At 52.2% G+C, this 23,004-nt stretch overlaps 1 protein-coding gene across 5 annotated transcripts in view; it reads right to left on the minus strand.

Annotated features, from left to right (window-relative positions):
* The window catches only part of NCK2 (NCK adaptor protein 2), a 139,792-nt gene that overhangs the window by 13,127 nt on the left and 103,661 nt on the right, over window positions 1–23,004 (minus strand). For all 5 annotated transcript variants that reach the window (XM_082426396.1, XM_082426397.1, XM_082426393.1 and 2 more), the window contains one exon: window positions 9,060–9,769. In XM_082426396.1, coding sequence (XP_082282522.1) covers window positions 9,060–9,769 — 710 coding nt within the window. The remainder of the gene's footprint in view (window positions 1–9,059; window positions 9,770–23,004) is intronic.

Raw genomic sequence — 23,004 nt, forward strand, 5'->3', positions numbered from 1 at the left:
CTACTGAGGCCACGTTTAGGAACTGCTTGGTAACAGCGCCGTGAGAAACACCCACAAATAGGCCAAAAGCGCAGCTGAGACTGAAAGGCTCTGTGCTGATGTAAACCGGAACCACAGTGAGGCACCACTTTGCACCTATGAGGCTGGTGATTATGAAAAAACAAAAAACCAAAACAACAACTGTTGGCAATGATGCGTAAAAACTGGAACCCTTATGCACAGCTGGTGAAAGGTAAAGTGGTGCAGCCGCAGTGGAAAACAGACTGCGGTTCCTCAAAAAATTCACCAACGAATCACCATTTGCTCCAAAAACTCTGCTGGGTATAGACCTTCAAGAACTGAAGGCGGGACTTGAACAGACACTTGCACACCCATGTGCACAGCGGCATTATTCACGGTGGCCAAAAGGTGGAAGCAACCCACGTGTCCTTTGACAGATGATGGATAAACAAAGTGTGGTCCATCCATACAATGGAGTATCATTCAGCTTTAAAAAAGGAAGGACATTCTGACCCAGGCTACAGCATGGATGAACCTTGAGGACATTATGCTGAGTGAAGTAAGCCAGACACAAAAGCACAGACACTGCATGATTCCACTTATACGAGGTACTTAGTCACATTCATAGAGACAGAGAGTAGAAAGCAGCCTGGGGCTGGGGGAGGGGATGGGGAGTTATCATTTAATGGGGACAGAGTTCCAGCGAGGGAAACGGAAAAGCTCTGGGGAACGATGGCGGTTAACGCTTGCACAGCAATGTGAATACGCTTAACGTCGCTGAACTTGCACTTGAAAATGATTAAAATGTTCAACTTTTATGTTATATATATTTTGCCACAATAACAAACATTTTTTTAAAAAGCTGATGTGCTAAAAACTGGTGAAATTCCGGTGGAAACCTTGTAATCTGGACAGAGGAAACCAAAGTAGCAGGCTGGGTGAGGACACGTGCTCTCCTGCCTTGGAAGTTACTGCAGGAATCGGCAGGGGGGTCCTGGCAGAAGGGATGCTGAGAGGAGGGGCCTCGGCGGGGGTACAGAGGAGCCCATCATTTCCTTCAGCTCACCCTCGACACGGCTCAGACCGGCTCCTGAACCAAAAAGGGCTGCTCCCCTCTGGCCTGGGGTCAGCCAACAGTCATCCCTGAACTTGACGTTTTGCTATCTCAACCTCCTCGAAATGCAACAGGGATTCTGCCCGGCTCTGGCTGGCACACCCACCGGGCCTCCCGAGTATCTGAGTATCGGGAGTGTTAGTGAGATGCCTCGGACACCATCTCTGCTGGGCAAGTACGTTCCTCGCCCGCATCTTGAGACCAAAACGTAAGTGCTTCTTGTAGAATTTCTTCTGCAAGTCGCCAAGGAACTGTTTCCAAAGGACACGCGGTGAAGACCCCTGGCAGCGGGGAGAGAAGAGGCGGGCGTGCCTGCCTGCCTCCAAGAAAGAAATGCTCAGCAAGCGCCGAGCAGAGCCGAAGGCAAACGCTCCTCCCTCTGTCCAGGCTTCTCACCTCGCTTCACAAGGTGCTTCCCCTTCACCAGGGGAAGAAACCACAACCCGGGCAGAAAACACCCGCCGGAAGGGCCCACGTGCGCCTGCTGGGGCGGTAGCCCCCCGCCCCTCACTCCGGGTCTGCCTGTGCGTGTGTGCTGTTAGAAACAACAGGTACAGTTCAAAGAAACCCTAACAATTTCAACCATTTCCTCTCATTGCTAATAGAGCGCAGTGACCATCAGACTATAAGCCTTTCACCTCTTCTGTAAACCAAAGGGGGCCCTCGGTCTAGAAGACAAGCCTATTCAGGGTTATTTCTATAGTTGTTTCTTTCCAGCTGTAGCTAAAAGTAAAGACTGAAAGGTCTACACATTGCATCCACACACACCTTTCTAATACATTAAGTGCCAAAACCTTATTATATTTGATCCAGTTTTTTTTAAATTTCCACTCTACAGCTTTTTAATATTTGGGGGCAGTGCATGATGTGTCATCTTGTTGGCCCTTGACTCCTAGCTCCGCGTGGGACTCCAGGAAACGTTCTCCCCATTCACGTGTGGAGATCGATTGTCCAGAGCGTGCGCGTGGACAGTCCCTATTCCTAACAGGGACTAGCGATTTTACGTGACAGCAACATAAATGTTTACATCAGGGAGCTAATGATCTGAGGGACTGTTATGAAAACACTTCTGAATACTATCATGGATGAATTATTTACTTTGACACGGTTTTCTTTTCTAGCTTGAGAGGGTGGTTTTTCAGTTGCCAGTGGTTTACTGGACGACCATCTCCCTCCCCATTACACTTGCAGGCCTGAGGAGAGGGCGTCTGGACCCTCTGGCAGGTGGCAGCAGTCATGCACCAGAGGCCACCGGGTCCGACCCAAGCTCACGAGTGCGTGAGCAGGAGCCCAGGGGGCAGCGGGCGCAGAGGAAGGGCTGGGCATCCCCCTGCTGCGGCCCCTGCCGGGTCCCGGTCACCCTGAACCCACACGCACGTTCTGGACAATCGACCTCCACACGTGAACGTGGAGAACACTTCCTGGAGTCCCACGTGGCACAAGGCGTCAAGGGCCAGCAGGACGACACACCATGCACTCCGCGTGCGGAGCTGGCCGTGACGGGGCTGGCACAGCCGTTACGCCTGTGAGCACAGGATCCGCCGTGGGACCCAGGAGCGCGCCCGCAGGGAGGTTTCCCAGAAGCCGAGGTGGCGGAACGAGGCGTGAAGGCTGTGTGTGCACCGGAGGGGGCGGGGACTGTACCCCGGAGTCCTCCGGATGTGTGCAAAGGTCCAGAGGAAGAGAGAGCAGGGTCCCCGCAGCACGGCAGGAGCACAGGTGTAGGAGGGAGAGGCTGGCGGGGCTCTGGGGCCTGGAGGGATGCAGGTGTGGACAAGGGGGACCTGCCAGCTGCCATCAGCCATGTGACTGCGACTCCCGTGAGCGTCCGCTGGCCCAGCCCGGCCTGCACGGCCTCCCTCTGCAGGTGCCGTGAGGCAGGTGGGTTTCAGGTAACAAGCCTCTCTCTGCTCTGCTTTCTACATCATCTCCCTCCAAACAGAAGGGATTTGGTCCTATTTACCTTCTTTTACCCATAATACAGCAGAGATGAAACTCCATCCGTATACACTACTACTATATGTAAAACAGATAACTAACAAGGACCTCTACTCAGTACTCTGTAATGGCTTATATGGGAAAAGAATCTAAAAAAGAGGGGATACATGTATACGTATAAGTGACTCACTCTCCTGTACACCTGAAACTAACACAACATTGTAAATCGACGACACCCCAATAAAAATTTTTTAAAAGTTAAAAACAAAACAAAACAAAACTCCATCTAAATCCCTTCATAACAAATGATAGCGTTGAGGCTGAAATTCCACGATTCTCAAGTGCCTTCCGTATTACTGAAAGGCCGGTTATTCTTTGCCTGCTAGTTCCGTGCTCTGTTAACAAGCTCTGTGCCAACACAGGAGCCCCGAGGTGGAGCTCGAGGTGGAGCTCGCACAGAACGGAACCAGCAAGGCCCCGCCTTTGGGAAGAACTGGGAGCCACACCTTCAAACGAGGCCTCGGGCAGCTTAGGGGTCCTCCAGGGGCCCCAAGAGAAAAGAGGACACACTGAGCGGGGGCCACTATTGATTATACTTTAGGGACTAGCTTTAGATAGGACTCGTGTCTTCTTCACTGACCCCAGTATAGGGTGCGGGGCTTTGCATCTTGTTTGGTTTTTTAACGTCCAGTATTGAAGAGACAGTCAGGGCCGACGAGGCTGGGGTCTGAGAATTAGGTGACGAGGAGTGAGCTCTTCTTAGAAAAGTGCCCAAACGAAATGATCTTTGTGGCCCTTCCAGGTTTAAGAATTAAATATGCTTGAGGTGAGAAATATTTTTAAAAATCTAGGCTTAAAACTTCCATCAGGTCCTGGGCCAAAAACCTGACAATTAAAAACAACATTATGTTTGCAACCGGAAAGATGCATACAACAGGCTTTTTCTTAACATTAACGAATTTATGAGGAAATATCTAGGGATCGTGGTGTCAGACCATGGACTTAGGAAGCTTGTCAGCAAGTCTCTGCAGGAGGGAATTCAGGCCATGCTGCTCATCTTCTGAGCTGTGTAGGGAGCAAACCTCACTCCGCTCCGGCTCTGAAGCCTTTCCCATCCTCTGCCAGAAACGCACTGCAAACACAGCTGGCTTGTCACCAAACTCTAAACAGCTAAAAAACGAACAGAAAACACTTTCCGGAGATGAATTCCACTCAACAAAACCTAACGGTCTACATAAAATTAAGCCTTATGGTAATTATAATCTTCACCTTTAAGCATCTTTATATTTCTTGGAAATGTAGTAGTAAGCAGAAATGAGTTTAAATAATTGCTGTAAATATGTATAAAACCATGAAGATGTCACAACAGGAACCAGGGGTTTTCAAAGGGTGGTCCCTAGATCATCCACATCACCAGAGAATTGCTAGAAAGGCAAATTCTTGGGCACTTTGTGGGCTGTTGGGACCAAGCCCTCCAGAAGCTTCTGGCACACCTGCAGTTTGAGCACCACTGATCTGGAGAGATGGAGTGATGAAACTGCCTGAAAACAGGGTTTTGGTTAAAAGTTCCAATTACTATAAGAAATGCAATTTGAAAAATATAGCAAGGAACTATGCTAATCCTTCTATTCTGTTTCTTCCTGGCCAAATAATTTTAATAGATTTTTTTTAAAAGAGTAGGAGATGAAACCCAAATAGACTGTTAGTGTGGCCAATATATACAGTAAGTTATCTTTAGCAAGTCTTTTCACACGTGAATGTGCTGTATGACAAAAGATTAGTATCTAAATACTACTGTCGGACACAATAAATAAGGTGAAACAGATGCTCTCTTTGGGATCCTTAATGTCTTACAGAGAAAAATGCCTTCCTATACCACAGGCTGATGCTTTGCAGACCTCATCCTAGTTGTAACCTGTCACTTTCTATAGTAATGGAAAAAATAAGACACTGACCACTTACAGAGCACACAGAAATCTAGTAACTGGTTATTCTTCATCGTAAGTACAGCTTCCTAACCATATCCACAGGATAAGACTGAGCAAATATATAAGGATTTACGATAAGCATCAGAAGGCAGGTAGGAATTTTGAATTTGCTAGATTTAATGAGGTTTGGATTAGCAGGTGGAGGTATAACGGTTACACATGGAGAATAAGGAGCCGTACCGTTTCATCTTTAGCTGCTGAGGATAAATGACAATTGCAGATGAGGGAGGACAGAAAGGGAGGGGGAGAGAGAAGATGAAGAAAGAACAGTCGATATTAAGATTCAGGACAGGAAAGAGAGCCAAAGCAGGGTGGTCCGGTTCATTCACTGACTGATAAAACATGTCTAACAGATACCTCTGAAACACCCAGCATATCACTGACCTGGGATACCGCAGGATATGCCAAAGTTTTGCTTGTTTTTCTGAAATATGCACATCTCTCCCTCCCCCCCGCATCCGTCCCCCGCAAGCACAGATTTCCCAGGACTCAGAGCTGGGTATATTTTTACTTTTCAAAACAGAAAAATATGAAATATTTTTAAATGCAAAATATCAAGCAAGAGTCGAGCTTATTTATCTTGGAATCACTCAGGATATTTTAAAAATGAAACACATCTTGAAGATGCACTCTAAAAAAGCCGTACTTACAGAGGAATCACAGGTCCTGCAGTGACCTCAACCAAAGGTGAGCCCTGGGCCCAAAGACCACAAGGAAGGAAAGGAAATTAAATGGGGAGGCCTCTGAGTCCGGCAGGAACGCTGACCCAGGAGCTGTGCAAGATTATGAAGCTAAGGGCTCACACCGGCCTGGCGGTGGCTTTGGAAGCCAGGCTCTCACCTTAGGGATGCCAAGATGAACAGAAAAAAAGACAAAGCAGGGGAGGAAAGGAGATGCGGAGACAGTGGCAGGAAGCAGAGGCAGTGGACGGCGGAAAAGGAATAAGCAATGGACTTGTCCATCTGTACGTCCGGACGGTTCCTCACGGCTGCAGACGACAGCTGAGGACAGACTGGCTATGAGCAGGAAGACAGCGCAGCTGGCCTCTCTCTGTCGTGGCCCTTCAGGAGAAGAGCAGCGACACGCCTGAGAGTCCCCTGAGCATGCCTTTGGCACAAGGCAGGCGCACGAACAGCAGAAAATGCCACATCACGGTGAGTTCCATCAGGACAAGCAGCCCTGCGCACCCTCGGACCACCTGACAGCCTTCAGCCCAAGCCAGTGCCACCGTGGGTGCAGAGCTGACCAAGTCCCAGCAAACAAACCCCTTCCTCTGCCCCGGGAATCAATGGCCCCAGCACACGATGAGATGTCGTAGCTTGGTTTTCTAAGTTAAAAAAGAAGGAAAAAAATCCGGAAAGGCTCTCATAAAAAATGGTTAAAATAAAATATAAACAATTAATGTCTCAATGATTTAGAAAAAGTTAGCTTTTTCTCTAATAACGCGAGACAAATGCGACACTGGAGCTTCTTCAAGTTCTGGGATGGAGGCCAGATAAAGCAAGTACCCCTCCACCTCCGAAAGGACTCGGTCCCGAGATCAGACAGTGACCGCTGCCTGCATGTGTTTGTCTCACGGAAAAGCGACAGGTCCTCCCTAAGCCAGCGACGCCTCTCCACCTTCTGCCAAGGACGGTCCCCTACCCCAGACCCGGAAAGAAGGACATGGGGCACTGTCTCCACACTGGGGGGCCGCTTTCGCCCCTCTCCCTTCTAAGACGTCTCTTCAAACCCAACGTTCCTAAATCAAGACGTTACTCCTCGACTCTGGATCCTACCTGGCCCTTGATCACCTCCTACTGTGATCGGGTTACCGGTGCTTCCTCTGAGTTTCTCTCAGGAGGGTTGGAAGTGCTCCGGACCCGATCTCTGAAGCCTCCGCCCTGATCTGTGCACGGAGCTGACCTCACGTTAGAACAACTTAACGTGATGTCCTGCCAGAAACCACCAACTCTGGATAAGAAAAGCTCAGGGATATCATATGATATTTGTCTTTATGGTATCGCTTATATGTGGAATCTAAAAGAAAGGTACAAATGAACTTATTTACAAAAGAGAAGTAGAGTCACAGATATAGCAAACAAACTTATGGTTACCAGGGGATAAAGGGGGGAGGGCTAAATTGAGAGAATGGGATTGACATACACACACTACTATATATAAAATAGATAACGAATAAGGACCTACTGTATAGCACAGGGAACTCTACTCAATACCCTGTAATGGCCTATATGGGAAAAGAATCTAAAACAGAGGGAATATATGTATATGTACAGCTGATTCACTTTGCTGTAGACCTGAAACTAACACAACATTGTAAATCAACTATACTTCATTAAAAATTTTTTTAAAAAAGAAAGAAAAGAAAAGCTCAGCATTCAGACTTCAGATGCAGTTAACATTCAGGCCCTGTGCGCTTGCCCAAGCACAGGGCAGGCGCCGCCGTCTCCACGACCTGCCGCCACCATCATGGGGGCCAGTTTCCACCACCATCACATCTGCCCCCCTCTCTTAAGGGGAAAATCACTTCTGGGGCCTCGAACTCCTCCCAGATCAGTCAACAGGGAACCTTGACTATGCACTTACTTATTGTGGTATCAACCTTTTCAGAAGACAACAATTACAGTACATAGCACGAGCTTACTAGTCTTACAGGTTGCGTTTAAAAAATTAAACTGGGACTTCCCTGGTGGCACAGTGGTTAAGAATCCGCCTGCTAATGCAGGGGACACAGGTTCGATCCCTGATCCAGAAAGATCCCACATGCCGTGGAGCAACTAAGCCCGTGCGCCACAACTACTGAGCCCACATGCCACAACTACTGAAGCCTGCACGCCTACAGCCCGTGCTCTGCAACAAGAGAAGCCACCACAATGAGAAGCCCATGCACTGCAACGAAGAGTAGCCCCCGCTCGCCACAACTAGAGAAAGCCTGTGCGCAGCAACGAAGACCCAATGCAGCCAAAAAAATACAAAATAAAAAAAATAAAAATTAAACTGTAGTCTGCAGGAACCAATACAAAGTAATTACACTGGACTCTATCTTCAAAACTCTCCTTCTGGGGGGACTCACTCTGGAAGGTGTATTTGTAGGGATCGACAAAACCGGTTTAGTAGTACCTCCACAATGAAAACACAAAAAGGCTAATTCCTGTGACACAGCCCAGTTCCCCAAGACGGGCTCGGCCACACACCTGAAACACAGACCTCCGAATTTGTGCTGGAAACCAATCTGCTCCAAGTCGAGAGGCCTCATGCCGCCGACTCTGCTCACACACACAAACTCCTCTCTCTCAACAACTGTCTTTTCCCTTTCGGTTCTCTTCCTAAGGGCTTTAAAAGCTTTTCAGAAATAAACTCAGTGGTGCCTGAGGCAGAGATGTACTGAGGATTACACGGCTTAAAAAGCAAAACCAACCAACCAACAAAAGGCGGTGTCAGAAACTGTGTGCCCGCCTTGCTGAGAACATCTGATGTGTCTCAAACCCAGAGAGGAAACAAGGTCAACCGCCAGGGCTAAGACGGCGTCATTAACAGGGGGAAACCAGGGGAGAAAATGACATTTGAGTCTGCACGACAGAACAGGGGTGATCTGAGTCAAGAGGCAGCAAACCTTCAGAAGCTAACAACACACTGTACTTACCGTGCCATCTGCAAGAACGCACCTCCCGGAGAAGAGGTGCAGCTAAGGCCGGGCAGTCCAGGCGGATTTCAGCCCAAGGCAGAGCGGGGCGTCTCAGGACACACACCAACTGTGTTCATCCCTCTTAACATGAGCCCCAAATACCCTTGCTGTTTGAGGCCTTTCACACACCTGAGAAGGGAATGGCACACGCACGCACACACATCTCTCTGCTTCCTTCGAGCGTTCCACTCACCGAGGATTCTCTGTCCCTGATGAGCGAGCCGCCCTGCGCGCCCTGTGCACACACGCACACGTGTACACATCACACACACAGACACGCACACACGTGCACACACACGGGCACACCCCTCTGCCCCCCCAACCCCGCACTCACCGAGGACTCGCTGTCGCGGACGAGGAAGTCGCCCTGCACGCCCCGCGCGTTGAGCGCACACTCGGCCTGGTGGCGCGTCACGTTGCCGTAGTACCACTCGCGGCCCGCGAACCGGCCGGCGCGCGCAGGCCCCGCGGGGCCAGAGCCGGCGTGCGGCGCCGGGCCCTCGCTCAGCACCACCACGTAGTTCTTGGGCACCAGGCCGACCTGGCCGCGCGCGTTGCGGCAGCGCCACCACTCGGGGTCGTTCTCGGGCTTCTCGATCACCTCCATGGTCTCGCCCTTGTCGAAGTTGAGCTCCTCCTCGGTGACCGAGCTGAAGGGATACAGCGTCTGCACCACGTGCAGGACCCGCGCGCCCTGGCCGTTGCTGAGCGCGGCGCTGGGCCGCAGGCTCGGGCCCCCGGGCGCGTCGGCGGCCGCCTCGTCCAGCTCCTCCAGCACGTAGTTGGACGGGAACCAGCCCACCTGCCCGTTGTAGCTGCCCCGCCACCAGCCGTCGCTGCACTTCTCCATGACGGTGACGCGCGAGCCCTTCACCAGCGACAGCTCGTCCTCGCGCTCGGCCGCGTACGCGAACTTGACCACGGCCGGGATGCTGAGGTCGTAGATGCGGTCGGCGCCGCCCCCGTTGGCGGGGAACTCCGCGTCCATGCTGGGTGTGGGCGATGCATCGCGTGCGCTTGTCTTCCTGCGGGTCCTGCCGAGGCCTGCGGAGACACGGCAAAGCTCAGTGCGGGGACGGGGCTCAGCGCGCGGGGACCCGGCATGGGCTCCACGCGGGCACGGGGCTCAGCGTGCGGCGACCCGGCAAGGGCTCAGGGCGGGGCCTGGTCCAAGGGGCAGCAGCTGCACCTGATACAGGACGGACTGGGTCCCGTGTTTGGTGACCAGCCAGTCACCAGCAGAGAAGGTGACAGTGGCTAAATGCCTAAAAGCTGCGAATTACCAAAACTGATCTCTCTGCTTTCCTCAAAAAACTGCTAGAGCGCCAGCAAACCGAGAGGATAAAACAGTGTAAAGTCTGAAAATGATTTGAGAGCATCCCCATGCCACTACTACAAAAAACAAAACAAAAACAACAAAAAAACAAGGCATCAGGACAGAAAACATCTTATGTGTTTTGGATGGGAAGTTGGACAAAATGAGCTTGCAGAGCCGCCCCAGCTCTCAGCACCCCTCAGGGCTGGCCTGTGCTCAGGCCAGCACCCTCTCCTCCATTCCGAGGACACTCAGTGCCCTCCCAGGGCCACCTGGCAGTGGAGCGGCCCCACTGGGCAGAAACCCATACCCCTCCTTCCTCCTGTTCTTTTCTTTCAACACTGCAGAGACTTCCCACAAGTTGTGATGAGTGAATTAGAAGAAAAAAAAAATAGCCGATACATTAAATCTAAGGCAGAATTTTTCACATTCTGATTGAAAAACCATTAATGGATCAGAAAATCGGTTTAACAGGGTTGTGACCAGCCTGTATGTAGGTGCTGTCTTCTTTTTAAAAGGGAACAAAATAGAAAATCTCAGAGTGCATCAAACATAGAATTGCTGCTTCAGTCACATATGTGAGTCAGTGCTGAGCTATAATGTGAAAATTATCCCTTCCTGTGCCTGAGGAACACAGCTGGAAAAGCCCTAAGCTACAAATGCTTTAACCTGGTTAAAATGCACAGAATTCCGGGACCTTGTAGAAAGCGAGCCGAGGGGAGGAAGGCACGTCGGCCCCAGAGATGGGGATGTGCCCCTGGACCAGGGGCCCGCCGTGCCGCTCACCCGCCATGTCTGCCAGCTAAGTCAGTGTGGAGGTTTTCGTGGCATGGAAACTGTGGCCACTGGCAAGTGTTTGTTTCTTCCTGAAAGGACACCAAAGCGCTTTTATGGGTAGCTTGTACCTCCTTCTCCCTTAATTCCCTGCAGTAAAGACAGCTTGGTCCTGAGAATTACCTTTGCTTCTACTCCCCTGCCACGTGGGGAGGTCAGAAGAATAAAAGGAGGCATAATGATCGTGTCCAACCACGGAGAGTTGGGCGCTGGCTTCCAGAGCAGACCCGCCTCAGGCTGCGTTCTCTGCCCCGGGACACGTGCTCTGCTCAGTGCCACCAGCAGAGCAAGGAGTGTGAGGTGACAGCACTCCCGTGATAAGCGCTCATTCACTTGGGTCTTCAAGTGGAGACACCCTTTTTCTTTTTTTTAAAAATATATTCATTTTATTTGTTTATTTTTGGCTGTGTTGAGTCTTCGTTGCTGCGCGCGGGCTTTCTCTAGTTGTGGCGAGCGGGGGCTGCTCTTCGTTGCGGTGCGCGGGCTTCTCATTGCGGTGCCTTCTCTTGTTGCGGAGCACAGGCCCTAGAGTGCCTGGGCTTCAGTAGTTGTAGCACGTGGGCTCAGTAGTTGTGGCGCACGGGCTTAGTTGCTCCGCAGCATGTGGAATCTTCCCAGACCAGGACCCGAACCCGTCTCCCCTGAATTGGCAGGCGGATTCTTAACCACTGCACCACCAGGGAAGCTCCGAGACACCAATTCTTTAAGCTAATGGCTTCTGCTGTTTCTTTTTGTTCTTCAGTGTCTTACTCAAGTGCACGGGAAATAAAGAGTAAGCCGGGACACTGGACCAAGTTAAACACTTAGATTTCCACGTTAAGAGTTAATTTGCTTTACACCTGAAGACATGAACCTCTCAACCTTTGATCTCAAAGCTAGGTGAGTTCAACTCTGCAATGACACGGCATTGTGATGATTCAATGGCGTCCTAATCCAGAAGGCACACAGGACAGTTCATGGAAGTAAACTTCCATCCAGAAGTCTTGGGCACGAAGGCCTTCAAACCTCCCGGGGCAGTCGGCACGCCGAGCAGGAATGGCCAGGCAGAGTGCAATATTTATGGGTAACAAAGATTTCAAGAAATAACATTTAAAAATAACTCTCTAGGAAACCTTTCCAAATTTGTGAGCAAGGAAGCCTACTTGAAAAGCCAGGGAAGAGCAGCTTTTAGAATATTCATCAAGACGTAAAGGTGTCATCGCACACTACTATATATAAGATAGATAACCAACAGGGACCTACTGTATAGCACAGGGAATTCTACCCAATATTCTGGGATAGCCTATATGAGAAAAGAATCTAAGAATGAAACATATGTATATGTATAACTGAATCACTTTGCTGTACACCTGAAACTAACACAACCTTGTAAGTCAACTATAATCCAATAAAATTAAAATATATATAAAAAAAGGCAGAAAGGTGTCAAGATCAACAGAAAAGACAACGGCAGACCTTATGCCTCGTAATACGTCATGGAAGACACTTACGTAACTCAGTCATACTGCTGACTTACGAACATACTACTTTGTCTGCTTTTTTCAAACACAAAACAATTTAATTACTTCAGCCTTGAGCTCCTTCCAGGAACCTTCCTAGACTCTGGGGAGATTGAGATAAGACAGGCACACTCCCTGCCCATAAGAGAAGCTTATATGTCTCTATCAAGACTGGAACTTTCTACATACAAACACCCCTGGAAAATTAACCTGTTTTGCTCTAATATGACCTAAACAGTCTTTGAGGCAACTCTGGGCTGGGGTCTTGGGGACAGCACAGCAGAGTGACTGAGAGCACAGCCCCAGCAGGAATCTCGAGTCAGCCACTAATTAGCTGTGTGCTCTTGGGCAAGTTACTTAGTCTCTCTGGGTCTTAGTTTTCTTACCCTAAAATGTGGACAACGATGGCACTGGATAGTCTGCAAGGGGGGGCCATAACAGACTGGGGGGCTTCGACAACAGAAACGTGTTTTCTCATGGTTCTGGGGGCTGGAAGTCACAGATGAAGGGTCAGCAGGGCTGGTTCCTTCGGAGGCCTCTCTCCCTGGCTTCCAGACGGCTGCCTTCTCACTGCGTCTGCATTCTGTGTCCTAATTTCCTCTCCTTACAGGACACCAGTCATGCTGAATTAGGGCCACCCTCAGAAACCTCATTTAAACTTAATTACCTGTTTAAAGGCCCTATACAAATACAGTCACACTTTGAGATTCTGGGGGATGGGACATCAACATATGAATTTTGAGGGTGGACAAATCAGCCTAAAACAGGTACCTAAATTCAGATTACACATATAAAGTACAGACCATGCTTTATGAATGACAATTATTACTCTTACTAACTGAGCTGGGTGTTGAATTTCTTTTTTCTCAGATATTTTACCAGGAGAGGGTCTAAGTCCTCTCTGAACACTCTTGGCCGTGGCCCTGCGTGCCAGACGGCCACCCAAACAGAAACTTTGCCCATCAGGCGTTTGGCATCTGGGAGACATTATCTTATGGGAGCAGAGATACATGGCGGCCGGCGCAGTGAAATGCAAGAGGCAGGTGTGTGTCGGGGGCGGGTAGGGAGGGGCCCGACCTCACTGACATCTACATGATGTGAACCTCACAACGGTCCTGTGACAGACCAGGCTCCCCCCATTTCTGCAGATGGGGAAACCGAGGCTGAAAGAGACCAGGGAACTGGCCCAGCACACACAGCCAGCGGAGTGGCACAGACAGACCCTGATCCAATGAAAGCCTATTTAATCCAGAATCATGAAGAAGCAGAGTTCCGTTAGAGGCTAGTGTGAAGCGCGATGGCAGATGCTCATTACTTGTGTCATGATTTCCATGGGCAAATGCATTCAGGGCTGTGAAATGGGGTTTCAAGATCCCCTCATGCACCCTCCCAAACTGTGATGAACCCTTCCTCTGATTCTAGGGAATGAAATGGGCCCTGTGTGTCCGGGCGGAAGTGGGGCTGAGGTTAGGGAAAGAAGGTTTGGGATAAGAAATACATCAGGAGCAACAGGCCAGGGCCCCAGGACAAGTTTTGGGGCGGCTGGGGCAGGCTGGAGGGGGCGTTGGGTGGAAATGTGTAAATAGAACAAAGTCACCTGGGTTGTTGACAAAGGCTCTCCCCGTTTCCTCTTCTTCCCCAGTTCTTCCCTGACCCTGATTCTGCCCGAGGCCAGAGCCCGGTGGATGGGGCCGAAGGGCTGGGAGCCCCGGGGAGCCCCGGGAAGCAGCAGGAGGGAGCAGGAAGGCGTCAGAGGGAAGGGGACCCACCCACCAGCAGCCAGGGTGGCCTTTCTGAATAAGGACAACCAGGTGAAGGGCTCCGGAGAGTCAGGCGGCTGGGATCACAAGGACGTCGAACGAGCCGGCTCTGGAGGTTCAGGACCCCGTCACCTCCCCCTGCCTGGACCTCACCCGAGGCCACGTGACTGCCGCTGCATGCCAGCTACGAGATGCCAGGTTGGAGGGGACGGAGACCCGTGTGTGAGCCCCAGGCTCTGGACAGCCTTGGCGTCCAGGCTCTAATTCAAAGGCAAATCCGTTATCTTTTAGGGAAGGAGGCAGTGTGGGAACTCCCCTGCTCCCCACTTTCTCTGCCTGTGTATTTCCCCACATCTTCTGCTTTTTTTTTTCTTCGTTCATTCAAGTCAGACCACCTCCTTCTTCCAGTTGTAGCAAAAACACAGCCTGACTCCAATGTGTGTTTTGATTTTAACAAGGATAATGTGATTAATTTCCTTCTATGATTTCACATTTTTCCCGACAGGAGAGGCAAGAGCCTCACACCCCTCCTGCCAAGTCCCAGCCCATCTTCACCTACTGAACAGTAACTAACCAGGACCTGGCCCACCAGATGCCCTTGCTAACCGGGGCTTCCGCTCACCCCCTCTCTGGGCCACGTTTGGGAGAATGTGCTTCCCAGCCCTTTCCAAGGCCTGCTCCCCAGGGCCAGAGCGTGGATTCCGGGGCAGCCTGGGCCGCAGACGGAAGCGCCTCCCAGAGCAGCTGGCCACACTCCTCACCACACCCCGGCCTCGGGTACCGACCATGTGGTGCGGGACACCCAGGCGGCTCCGGCCAGGCCACGACGGACGGACCAAGGCCCAGGGAGCACGCACGTGTTCACAAGATCTAGGACGAATTCAAATGGTGTGCTTGTCTTTTAGTTCCCAAGTTCATCGTAAAGTCCTCCACTGTACAGAATGTGGTGTTTGGACGTTTTGCTGCAGGTGTTGATGCGGCCCGCACTGGGCCCATCACATCATGGATGAGGATATGGAGAACGCGGCCACCAGGAAACCTTTCCTACTGCCAGCACGTTGCATTCGGTGATGTGAAGCAGCTTTTTTCCCGCAAAGTTATGACTTTCTCTAAGCTCGTTCAATAATGTATAAACTGCCATACCTTCCACGAGGAAAGAACGAAGAAGGAATGGAAATCACTTTAAAAAAAAAAAAGCAAGATGCTGTCTGACGTGGCAGGTGCTCAGGATTCTAATGTCCTCCGTGAAGACCAGGCTCTGAGAACACCTCAGTTTCCTTGAATCTACGATCATAAAGTTGTGCTATTTAAGATGGAGAGGAAATCTCAGAGACGGGCTTGCTCAGCTGTGTTCTGGTTCCTGCTGCGGGGAGCAGGCTGCCCGGGAGGGGCACAGAGCTTACTCTCCCCGCCCCCAGCGGCTCTAGTGAGCTGTGCCCCCCACCCTGGGGTCCCAGGCAGGAGCCCCTCCGCAGCTGCCCCCGGACAGTCGGCCGAGGGAGGTGGCAGCCGAGCTCCTCAACGGGGCCACGTCCACAGTCACCACATGGAAGACCAGCCACGCGCTGTGCAACACACTTTATCTGCATTTAACAACCGTATAAAAAATAACGTGTGCCGGGCTTCCCTGGGGCGCAGTGGTTAAGCATTCGCCTGCCAACGCAGGGGACACGGGTTCGAGCCCTGGTCCGGGAAGATCCCACATGCCGCGGAGCAACTAAGCCCGTGCGCCACAACTACTGAGCCTGTGCCCTAGAGCCCGCGAGCCACAACTACTGAAGCCCACGCGCCACAACTACTGAGCCCATGTGCTACAACTACTGAGACCGCGTGCCACAACTACTGAGCCCGCGAGCCACAACTACTGAGCCCGTGTGCCACAACTACTGAAGCCCACACGCCTAGAGCCCGTGCTCCGCAACGAGAAGCCACCGCAATGTGAAGCCCGCGCACCGCAACGAAGAGTAGCCCCCGCTCACCGCAACTAGAGAAAGCCCGCACACAGTAACAAAGACTCAACGCAGCCAAAAATAAATAAAATAAATAAATTAAAAAAAAAATACGTGTGCACCATCAGGAATAGACATTTGATTCTGAGCAGACAGCGTCATTTTAAGTGGTAAACAGCTGAGTTGGATTTAAAGGTAAACTATGCTTTGAAAAGACCTCACATTTACTAAACTTAAGGATTTTTTGAAGGGCCACCGTTTAGGATCAATGCAGTAGTTCTCTCTTGCTTTAATCTGTTCCGCACCCTCTACGCCATCCCTCTTCAACAGAGTTCCTCTCTTCTCGTGGTCTCAGCAGGGCCCGTCCCCAGGACTCGGAGCAGAGCTCCCCCTGCAGTCTGGGGCGGGGGGAACCGGCTCTCGGAGCCAGCCACACCCGCAGGCGCCTGTGTGAAGGAGAGGCCCAGAGACACAGAGACAGCACCTGGATGACACGAACTGAGCCCGGGAATCCAACCACACTTCCCAGTGATGTGAGCTAATCCCTCTTTAAATTGTCCTCTTCTTCCTGTTGTTTGTGTTTTCTTTAACTACTTTTGAGTTGATCTGTCACTTCGATTAAGGGCTCTGAAAAAATAAAATGACCCTCCCCCACTCTTGCTCCTCTGCTCCCACCTCACCTCCTGAAATACGCCACTCAGAAAAGAGGTATGCTTGGGTGAGTACGCCGCAGAAAACAGAGTGAAAGTTGCAGAGCCCCCAGGCTTGTGCGCGGGGGTGAGCAGACACAGGCCGTGCTTCCTAATCCCAGGGCAGCCTGGGGTTGAATATTTACCCCAAGAGCCCGCACTCGAGGTCTGTGACCCTGGGAGGCATGGACGTTAGGCCTAACCGACCGAAGCCCCCCGACCTCGACTTCTGCTCTGCTCTGCACGGGGACCCAGGGCCACCGGCCCCATCCGAGGTGGGTCTCGGAGGACCCCCCACCCCGGGCAGCCCGGAGAGCGACGGGCTGGTCAGTGCAGAACATCTCAGACTCGGCCAGGGCTCAGGCCAAGCAGACTGGGGCGTGGCTGCCCCAGGTGGCACCTGCCCCTCCCGTCACTCAGAGGCGCAACCGCTGCTGCCTGCTGGACGTGCGAGCCTGGGGAGGGTGAAGAACGTGTGGAGAGCAGGGGGGGAACCGGGCAGGGGCCCAGGGAGGGGACGGGAGGGGAGGGAGGAACAGAGACGCGTCCGGCGGAGGCAGCATGACTGTGGCGGGCAGGGCGCAGAGCTGGCCCATCTCACCCTCGTCCCCGCGTCACTGCTGGAAGATACCGCACGTGGCACCGCACCTGCCTCACTGACAGGGACCGGGTCCACTCGAAGAGGAGGACACCCCACCTCCCAGCCGCGTCCAAGACGGAGGACCAAATGCAGCCCTGGGCGTCCAGCTTCGTCGCCCTCCCTGGGCTTGCACGCCCAGCGGGTCGCACCTCGGCCACGCCTCTGAGTGAGTGGCGGGAGGGGCCGGCGCCCCCTGGAGCAGCCGGGTGATGGCTCTCGTGCCCAGGCCTGAGACGCTCGGTACCGTCCCGCTGGTCCCCGGGGACGGATTTCACCCGCATGACACCGCAGCCCTGCGGCTGCCGCTGCCAGGGCCACATCAGCGCCAGCAAAGCAGACGCTTGCCCTGTAAGGCCCTGACAGCAAGCGCGGGGAACGCTTTCTCCTGACGGGCGGGATGTGCCAGACCCCAGGGAGGTGAGGATAAAGTCGGGCCAGGAGCCTTTCTCCCGCTAGCAGCTTAAATCGAGCTTTTGAAGATGAAAACCACAGTCCTTTCCTAAAGCGGAGTCAGCCTGCTGTACGGCCTGTGGGAAACACCGGGGGCTCCACGCTCCCCCCCGAAACTGCCATGAACCCAGGGGGTTTACTTCTTTATTCCTAGGCATGCGCACCTTAGGTGCGTACCCCTCACCCTACGATGAAACGTGCCCTTATGTGCCGTACGGAACCCCCAAGTTCAGGCAGGGGTGGTCCAGGACGGGGCAGGGGGAGGAAGGAGCCTTCATCAGATGGATGGGAGCCGCCACCCCTGTGGCAGATCCACACGGCCCGCGTCGGGCCGCCAGCTGGCCGAGGGACAAAGGAGCCATTCACCATCCACGTGCCCAGATGGTCCCCTTTCCAGCGGGCAGAAGTGCCAGCAGCCAGCACAAGACGGAGAGGCGTCGGGGGCAAAGGCTACCATCGCACGGGTCCACGGGTCCAGGGCCCAGAACCGGAACTTCCATCCCTGCCCGAGAGAGCCCGTTCCCTTGTGAGCAGGCAGGCAAATAACATGACAACGCGTAAGCCTGAAAAGAACTGGTTCAGAAGCACAAGATGATCTACTAAATGCTTACGTCAAATGGTAACACGGATGCTAGTGAAAAGAATATTTTAAAAAACTGTAATTAAAAATACATCTTCAGTACCTCTCAACACACATACCTGCTGCATCAGCACAAGCATCTCTGAGTGTGCAGAACGGGGGTGGGAGTGGGCCGCGGACACGCAGGGATTCAACGTGACCTTCTGAAGCACCACGCAGTGTCAGCCCCTGGCAGGAGCTCACAAGCGCAACTTTCTGAGCCCACGCCTGCTCAGCAAAATGAAATATGGTAACAAAAGAGAGAGAGTGAGTAAAGGGACGACACACTGGTGGGTGCGAGGGGCTGGCAGACAACTGGACCCCAGTTCTGACCCCGCTCCAGGCCCGGCTCCTGCCCCACTGGCTTGTGGCCTTGGCAGTTCTGCACTCTCTTCTCCCGTTTCTGCATCCGTAACACGAGGATGTCAGTGGCACTGGCGGGGCGGCTGTGAGGGTCCAAAGCCTGAGGAAGGGGCCGAACGCAGCGTCTCGTACACAGCAGGAGCCGCGCGACTGTGGCCGTGGTGTTGACTGCTCTCATCGCTCCATAAATTGTTTTCCTCTCTGGCTGAGGGCCAAGGTCCGCTGGAGAAAAGAACAGGTGGTGCTTTCTCCACGGAGGTGCACACGTGTCTGTTTTCTCCCTAAAACGCTCCTGCGGGACAGCCTGACCTCAGTCCTGCTCTCTGGGTCAGGAGCAGCTAAGACACGAGGGCCGCTCTGAAGCATCTCAGGAGAGAATGCCCCTCAAGTGCAAAGCTGGCCTTCAGTTAGGAAGTGGAAGAGGCACCCCATCTTCCCAGGCTGGACAGAAGGGCTTCCGCGACCACACGCTGCTCTGGACAAGGCGAACGCTGGTTACTAAGAGGCCAGGCCCCCGCCGGCTCCAGGAAGGGGTCCTGATGTAGCTGGGCTCGGCCTCCAGGCCCTCGCTCCCGGCTGGCTTTTGTGGCAGCGCCCTGCCTGGGCCCAAGGCCTGCTCCTGGCTCTGCTGTGAAGCACCTTGTTACCCTGGACAAGTTACTCAACGTGCCTGATTTTCATAGAAAAGCTGTGGACCAGGATATCTCCAGAGCCCCCTCCAGGATTCAAGAATTCTACACAGAGAGCCCAAAGTGTCGAGTGAACTTCACTTTTTAAACTTAACCGTACATACTAGGCTACACAAAAACAACCACCGAAGAACCGTAAGTGGCCCTTTTGGATCCTACAGCCAACTCCTGTCACCAGTGTTTGGCTGAGCATGTTGGGCTAAATATTACAGGACGGGTCACTTTAGAGCAGTGCCTAAGGACCCCAACCATTTCACTACCAATTCACGCTCCACGATGAACACCCACTTGTAAATTTTCCAAGCTAGACACTCAACTGCTTTGCTCCCTGAAAAAAGCCAAAGCTACAAAATCAATGGAGATTCCCCGCAAACAGCCACCCCAGGATGGCTGGCTTCCAGGAGGAAACACGGGCAGACCCCCAGCCCGAAAACTCACCAAGAGCTGCCCTGCAGGTGGCTTCCCAGCCCTGAGAAGCACGTGGGACAATCTGGATGCTCGCAGAATCCGTGAGTTTGGAAGCAGAGGAAGGAAGTTCAGAGCTGAGAGAGAGGGACGGCAGCCTGCGGGGGCTGATCAGGGCAGCGGCTTGTGGACAGAGATGACGTGAGCAGGGGCTCAGCGAGGAGAGAAACACTCTGTCCACTCGAAGTCACTGATGCTCGACAATTAGAGCCCGGCCTCACCTGGGTCAGGTGAGCAGGTGCCCTCCTGTACAGAGAGCAGCGGTGGGTGCAGGGCGGGGGGGCTCGGGGGAGGAGGGGCCTGGTTGGCCTGCCAGCAGCCCCAGAGGCTCTGCAGTTGGCACCACGGCACCCGTCCTGAACAAACCCCCCTGCGCCCCACACCGGCCCCCGGGGACAGACATGAGCGTGTAACAGGGAAAAGGAACGTTTGAGACATATGGATGAGATCTAAAAATGAGTGCGGGCCATATGGGGAAGCGCAGTTGGAAACACGGAGAGAAGATTTTACTTAATTCTCAGCATCTGTGGTCCACGTTTTCTCTATTCTAAAACCAAAGGCTCTCACTTGAGTAACTGAGTCAAGAAAGGCTGGTATCGATGTTCTTTAGAAAAACGATAATTTTAAGAAGAAGCAACCCAGGTGCCAGTCGCTGGGAACGAAACTGGGAAATGCTTTACATGGTGTCCTTGTCCTTCCTCAGGGCACGAGGGGCCCGGGGGCCGGCGCGTCTGGCTTCAAGACCCCGTGTCACCGCACACCTGCCTCTCCTCCATCTCCCGAGTGTAGACCCCTCCTCCTTCCCCATCCCCTCTCCTGGCTTTTCTCCCATTAGCGTTCTTTTGAACACTCTGTCTCTATTTTGTCTCTAATTATCCTCCCACTAATCTGTTGTGAGTTGTTTTACGTTTCTTGTTCTAAATACTTGGACACTTACAATATATGCAAACAAATCCAAGTTTATTTTGGGCGCTGGCACCACAATCGCTGTAGACGTTTCCATAGTCTGTGGGCATTACATCTGGCGGGTCATTTGTACCGTGAACGATCTCGCAAGACAGAATTCTAAAGAGTTCTAAGTTATGCCACATAATACGTAATTCGGGTTCGTACAACGATAGATTATACAACAGAGACCGAAAAGGTCAACCTCAAGTGTTAAATGCAGCTCTGAAAACCCAGAGCCCCTGCTTTAATACGGGGAAGAGATGATAGTTTGGAGAAGCTGGACCTTTAAAATCAAATTGAGATCTGTCAATCTTCTTCGCATGTTACATACAAACTTTTCATGGGGCGTGGTCTGGCTCTGCACTTTAAGTGACAAAAATGTACTTGGTACTTTTTGTACTGATTGCTTAGAAGGTGACTGAGTTTAGGAAGTATGTTTAAGTGACATGTAAAAAGACTAACGGTAATTTTCTTATTCTTTACGGACATTCAACCTAGAAAACCAAACTACTTCTAAGACAAATGCACTATAAAGAATCAGCTTCTCCTCTTCGGGTTTATACAGAGCATACTGACCACTAAGGAACTGGGAGGCATGGACCAAACTCACTCGGCAAAGATCCCTTCCAGCACGTGTCGCGATCAGGCTTCCGCGGAGAGGGTAGACGTTTCAGGACTGACTGCCTGGTGACAGTGGTATTGATGCCAGGAAGAAGTCACCTGTGCAACTTGATTTTGATGCTACGTGTGTAGAAATACTTAGCAAACAGATGCAAATGCCAACAGTGATTATTTCTGGGTGATAAGATCACAGGTGATTTATGGTTTTTTCTATTTTCCAATTTTTTTTTTAATAAGTATGCCAGTCTTCAATGAACAGTTTTATAAAAGACAGGCATTTCAGAGATGACAATTCTGAGGACTACCTGAGTGCAGAAACCCGTGTCACACAAAGAGCCTGTGAATGGCAAAGACGGCTGAAATCTCATGCGCGCAGACCCCCTGAACGTGCCTGCTGCCGACACAACTGCGGCCAAAATAAGCATCGATTTAAGGAAAAGCAGGTGTGTTCCTGGGACATTCGGCTTCCGAATCATTTTAATTAACGGCTCCTGCTCCCCTCAGTATGGAGGAAACAGGCAGTTATTGATAAGTGAATCCCCCAGGGCCGGGAGAAAACGATGCTCATGTAGTAGCTGGTCCCCTCGAGTCCCAGGGGCTGCAGCAAGGGTGGGAGAAAACCTACCCAGCCGTGCAGGTGGGACCAGGGAGCGACTGGATGCACCAATACCGATGCCAAGCAGGCAGCATTCCCCCCACCCCCCAGGGCTCCCTGCAATCTGAATCCCCAACCCCCGAGGCTGACCAACAATAGCAGAGCTTGAGGGGTCGGGCAGACCTGCTTTGAATTTCAACCCATCACTTACTGTGTGTTCTTGGGCACACACATCCCTTAACCTCCGAGTCGCATTTTTTTCACGTGAAATATAAGGATGTTATTACATTCCTCTGAGGGTTACTGGGAAGATTAAACAAAAAGGTGTACAGGTAGGCAGCACCAACGAGGCACACAGAAATCATTATTACAGCCTACACGCCGGAAAACGCACCCGACATCAGTCCCGGGTCTCGGGTTGAATTTTTCTGCTGCATTAAGCTTTCCCTTTGGCTTTGGGTGCGACGTGGGTGTCGGGAGCACAGAGATAGTGGTTACGGAGCCCGCGGGTCCCAGGCAACGGCTGGCACAGGGCCTCCTCGGGGCCTTCCTGCCAGGGGAGGGCTTGGGGGCGGCTGTAGAAAGTAGACGGAGGCCTGGGACCCGCCCCCGAGACCACAGCGGAGCGGAACCTTGGTGGAGGAACCTCGCGAAATGCCTCAAACGCCAGGGCTCCCCTGCAGGCCGAGACAGAACTGTTTCTACTGGTCAAAAACTAAGCTTCCCGTCAGCACAGCCCGTATGTGACAGCAAAAATCTGAATTCTCTCTCCTGAAGTTGAGACTCATGCCTGAAGCGTGAAACATCCCCACCAAAGGGCCTGCCATCAACTCCAACGCGTCT

This window comes from Balaenoptera physalus, assembly GCF_965194825.1.
Source record: "Balaenoptera physalus genome assembly, chromosome: 15".
In the NCBI taxonomy this organism is placed as follows: domain Eukaryota; kingdom Metazoa; phylum Chordata; class Mammalia; order Artiodactyla; family Balaenopteridae; genus Balaenoptera; species Balaenoptera physalus.